Below are 5,659 nucleotides of genomic sequence, written 5' to 3'. Positions count from 1 at the left end.
TATCTGTAGCTTGTATATCTGATGTTTTTTTTGAAAACTTTCTTGTTGATCGATCATTTTCAATTCCTTTTATTTTTTTTTGATTTTGTATTTTTTAATCCACAGTAAAGTCAGAATTGGATTCTGATGATGTTTAAATTTCTTTTTTCTTTCCTCTTGTTGCCTCTTTCCTTTGCCTCTTTGATTTTGTTTTTTCCATCTTCGAATTAACTGAATTACACTTCTCTTTTCCCTTTGATTTCTGCGTTTGAGTTTGTGACAATATATCGAATGAAGGAACATGAAAGTCATTAGTCTCATCGACCAATCTTTTACTTTTACTTGGGGTTTCACTACCTTTCCTAGACATTCTATATGAACTAAATGGGGAACTGATCTGAGAGGGATATTTGGGTTTTGGGATGAACTGATCTGAGAGGGATAATGGGGAAGATGAGTGAGGCGGGATTTGGGTAAGAACAAAAAATCTTTGCGTGTTGAAAAGAGATGATGAGTGAGGCAGGATTTGGGAAAGATCAAAATATCTTCGCGTGTTGGGGAGAGATGGAGTGTATTGGGGGGAGATGTCTGTGTATGTATTGGTTGAGATGGGGGTGGATAATTATTGGGCAACCATATAATAGAGAATTAATTAAAATCAAATTCCTATTATTTAGATTTTGTTTTTTAAAAGGTAACTATATAATGTAAAATTGAATTAATAATAATTTATTATTTATATTAAAATCTTTAAAAGGTGATAAAGAGAAAAAAAAATGAAAAAAAATCATGTTTTAATTTGATTTAAACTAATTTGAGCATTTTAAGAAAACTGAATAATTTAAATCCTTTTTGAATTTTAATATGTGCTAATTTGTTAATTATCCATTATTAATTAAAATTAATTCAAATCCCACAATTAGTGCTACTTACCAATTTATACATAAACGTTTTTTTTCTTTTTATTTTATTTAAAAAATAAAAATAAAAATTTAATTGTAAAAAATAAAAATAAATATTTAAACATATTAATTAGTATTTAAATAATTACTTATAGTTTATTTTTAATTAAATATATTTTTAATTGATATGCTATAACTCGATAATAATCTGCTATAAGTAATTTATTTTTAAAAAGTATATTTATAACTCGATATATATAACCTTAAATGTGTATATGATGTTATTTTTTGTACTAGTAAAGGAGTCTCGGGCCCAACATGGATTAAGTTATATTATTGTTATATATTATGTACTTTAAAAAAATAATAAATATTGTTATAATATATTTTGATCATAAGCAAGTAATATAGAAACTTATTTGTCATTTATCTTTTTAATTTCAATTTCAAATAGCAAATAAATGTAGCGATGAGATTAAGGGTAGAAATAAAACATATCTTTCTAAATTTAAGTAAAAAATAAATCGAGTAGAAGTAACATTAGGGTTGTCAATACAATGGTTTAGTCTGTTATTTTCAAAAAATAAAAATAACACTACACACACATTTAAAATGATAAATATCAAGTTATAAACATACTTTTTAATAATAAACTACTTATAGCATATTATTATCAAGTTATAGCATATCAAGAAAAAATATATTATCCTCATTAATTTTTTTAAATGATAATTAACTTATTTAAATAATTACATTTATTATTCAATTACCTTTTTTAAACCAATCTATTTAATTAAATCAATATTTTAAGTTACCTTTTTTAAACTAAACTATTTGATTACATTATTTTTTTTAAGTTACCTTTTTTAAACAAAACTCTTTAACTAGTGTAAATTAAATTAAACATTATATAGTTATCTTTTTAAAAAAATTACAAAATAATAGGGATTTTATCATTCCATAATAACTACCCAACAGTATCTAAAATAATAACATTTTTTTAAAAAAATCGTCACACGTTATTTTAAAAAAAATTTTTTATTCCCCAAATATATTGTTCTTCCCCAAATTCTCATCAAATCTTTTTTTTGCACGCCTAACATTTAATCTTCTCCAAATTTGGCTGTTTTGATAAAAAATCACTCAAATTTGTATTACTTCTAACATTCTTCTTCACCAAATCTTCCACTTTTGCACTCAAATCTTTAACTTTTGCACTCAAAAAACTGTATAATGTCGAAGAGAGGCAATGAAACCCCGCGAAAAAGTAGAAGGTTGAATGATGAAGCAAGATCTGAGAAATTTCATGCTCCATCTTTCAACATTTTGTCACAAACACAAACTCAATCTTCATCTGCAAAAGAGAAATCTAGAAGTGAAAAATTAAAAATGGAAAAAAAAAACAGCTAAAGGAAATCGAGAAGAAGAGAAAAGGGAAAGAAAAGCAAACCGTAGATAAATCTGAGAAAAAGGCGAAAGAAAGAGGAAAGGAAAACAAATTGAATACTCATCAGATTCTGACTCTGATTTTGTAGATGAGTTGATAAAGTCAAAATCAAAAAAATGAAGAGCCAGTGAAATCGATACTTCACAGTTAGAAGAAACAGTTAAACCCAAAAATTTTTTAAAGGTTAGTAATTTTTTTTTTAAAAATTTAAATTAAAATTATCTGTTTAATTTTGTTCTAATTTTGATTTTAATTGTGAATAGTATAGTACATATTTTATGTTGTGTTATTTGTGTATGAAATAATTAATATATTTTTTTATTATAGAAGTGTATGAAATATTTGTATTAAGTTTGTATGATATTTTGACTATTAATATTCATAATAAAACTAAATACTTTATGTTTTGATTTTGTATATTTAGTGTTGAATAAATTGTGTATGAAATAATGTTGTAAGTTTGTATGAATTTGTATGAAATGCTACATCTATTTTATTACATTATAAATGTATAAACAATGTATGAATTGTGTATGATTTTATTGTATTAAGTTTGTATGATATGTGTATGAAATTACATATTTGTTTCTCTTACATTATCAATATATAAAACATGTATGAATTGTGTATGATACACTGTATTAAATTGGTATGCTATGTGTATGAAATTCCATATTTGTTTCTCTTACATTATCAATATATGAATAATGTATCAATATTGTTTGATTTGTACATTTACTGATAAATGATTTGTATATGAAATAGTGTACTAAGTTTGTATGAATTTGTATGAAATGCTATATTTGTTTTATTACATTATCAATATATTAATAATGTATCAATTATGTATGATTAATGTATTAAGTTTGTATGCTATGTGTATGAAATTCTATATTTTGTTTTTTTCACATTAGCAATGTATGAATATAGTATGATAAACGTATTAATTTAATTTTAATAATTTTTAGGAGAAGAAGACACAAACACATTTGTCTTCATGTATTAACATGAATGTGTTTGCGGATCTGTTGACCTTTCTAGGTCAAGATAAGTTTCAACAATTCCTATATGAAACACCTTTTGGATTTTTTTATAATTTGCATAACATTAAAATCCAATGTCAATTGTTGAGACACATATTTCTACTTGGGAATGAAAATGTTAGGGATGACATGTTTGTCATAAATGTAAATGGTAAAGAGTTACATTTTGGGTTAAAAGAGTTTGTTGCTCTAACCGGTTTGAAATGTGGACCTGTTTCTGATTTTGTATCTGACACATATGTTCCAAACAGACTCATTGCTGAAAATTTTGGGGATTTTAATAAAGTATCCAAGTCAGATTTTTATCACAAGTTTAAATTGGAAAATTTTTGGGAAGAAGATGACCGTTTAAAAATCGGGATCTTGTACTTTATTTCTTCTTTTCTGACTGCATCAGACCCTTCAAAAACAACAATTCCAAAATTGTATTTTGATTTGGTCGAGTCTGGACAGTATGCCACATTCCCTTGGGCAAATGAGTGTTTTATTTTAACACTCAAAGCATGCAGTCAAAAATATAAAAAAATCCATCGTCATTCAAATTCAGCCAGTTCCACATAGCATTGCAGACATGGTTTTATGAGTGTTGTCATTCATTTGACAACACAATTACTATACGTGTTTCAAATCGCACACCGAGAATCCTGAACTGGAAGACACCTAATGACGTCATTTTTTATGACGATTTGAAGAAAACAATTTTCAGAACACATGGCAATCAGGTATTTTTCATAGAATGTTATTAGATTCATTATAAATCATTATACATTCTAATTTTTTTATTTGCTGCAGCATAAATTCAGAAATATGGTTTTTTCTGAAGAAGAGTTAAATCTCATGGACGAAACCATTTTAAATCAGTCCAGCAGCCATCATGATTCAGAAAATCACAGATCATCGGAAAATCGTGCCGTTGATAGTGAACATAAAGTTGAAGAATTGAAAGCTGATATTGCAGAGGTGCAAGTATAAATTTCAAATTAAAATAATTTTTTTAAAATTACAATATACATATCAAATATTTTTTTAATTAACAGGTTAAGGCAGAGTTGAAAGAACTCAAACTCACTGTAAGTTCAAACATATTTTTGAAGAATTAATATAATTACCTTATAATCTATTTATATTTAAATTTTTTTTTGTACAACGATAAGGTTGACAAGCACATAGCTGATATCAAGAGTTATGTTGATAACTCGACCAAACTGATAATTGAAGAGATTTGTATAAATGGGTATATATTCATCATTTATATATAAATGTTATGTATTAATCATGTATGAAATTTGTATTTTTGAAATTACGTATGATTAATGAAAAAATGATGTATTAAACATATATGCAATTTTTTTTATTTGCAATCTATTGTTTTATTTCTTAGAAATAATTCAAAATACATTAATATCTGCAAAAATTACATATTATCTGAAAATTATTTTCAGGACAACGCCAATCAAAATGCTGCACAATCTGATCTAACAGATATGCCTACAGTTTCAATTGGACAACAAGTCCAAATGTCAAAAACAGCTGGTACGATATATTCATTTTTATCACATATATGTAAATTTAAGAAATTATTTTTATTTAACTATTTATTATTTTTTATGTACATGAAGCTCAAAAGTCAACTGATGGTTGTTTCAATGTTGACGCACCTACAACGTCAACATCAAAACCATCAACATTGGACGATTATCCTGATTTTACTATGACACAAATAATCGCACTTGATCCGATTCTTAATGCGACCACGACTCCAAATGTGCAAACAAGACATAAGATTCTAGGAAAATACGATTCTTCTCCTTATATCAGAATGTCTGAAGGGGAAAGCAGTTCAAATAGAGTACCTATATTCTTTCAAATCAAACATCCATTCCAAAATCACAATGGTTTTGATGTTCCAGATGAACTGATTGAGGAGTTCAATAAATGGATTTTTAAAGATGTGTCAAGCAGGCGTGGCAGGTATAAACTAAGATGAACAAAATTATTTTATTTAATTTCACAATTCAAAAATTAATATAATACTTATTTAAATAGATACAGGAAATGTCACGACCCAAAACGAGCCGCGAGTGGCACCCACATTTATTCTCCTATGTTCTTCTTGTGTCGGAACGTGACACTCCGATCCCCTACTATCCTGGTGTCGGAACGTGACACTCCGATCCTCTACTATCCTGGTGTCGGAACGTGACACTCCGATCCCCTACTACCCTGGTGTCGGAACGTGACACTCCGATCCTCTACTATCCTGGTGTCGGAACGTGACACTCCGATCC

General features: G+C 27.2%; 1 protein-coding gene across 1 annotated transcript; it reads left to right on the top strand.

Moving 5' to 3' along the window:
* The first annotated feature begins 4,178 nt into the window (after nucleotides 1–4,178).
* LOC107013239 lies at nucleotides 4,179–5,358 on the top strand. The gene is made up of 5 exons (XM_027915587.1): nucleotides 4,179–4,331; nucleotides 4,409–4,441; nucleotides 4,526–4,591; nucleotides 4,769–4,904; nucleotides 4,991–5,358. The coding sequence occupies exons 1-5, from the start codon at nucleotides 4,179–4,181 to the stop codon at nucleotides 5,356–5,358; spliced, it is 756 nt and encodes a 251-aa protein (XP_027771388.1).
* Nucleotides 5,359–5,659: the final 301 nt, after the last annotated feature.

This window comes from Solanum pennellii, chromosome 3 (genome assembly GCF_001406875.1).
Source record: "Solanum pennellii chromosome 3, SPENNV200".
Classification (NCBI taxonomy): domain Eukaryota; kingdom Viridiplantae; phylum Streptophyta; class Magnoliopsida; order Solanales; family Solanaceae; genus Solanum; species Solanum pennellii.
The sequence above is the reverse complement of the archived record's forward strand: the minus strand, read 5'-3'. Positions and strand labels throughout refer to the sequence as shown.

Coding starts and splice junctions, on each gene's coding strand:
- LOC107013239 (XM_027915587.1), top strand. CDS start 4,179: ATGGTTTTTTCTGAAGAAGAGTTAAATCTCATGGACGAAACCATTTTA. Junction 4,332..4,408: donor TGAAAGCTGATATTGCAGAG/GTGCAAGTATAA, acceptor TTTAATTAACAG/GTTAAGGCAGAGTTGAAAGA. Junction 4,592..4,768: donor CCAAACTGATAATTGAAGAG/ATTTGTATAAAT, acceptor AATTCAAAATAC/ATTAATATCTGCAAAAATTA.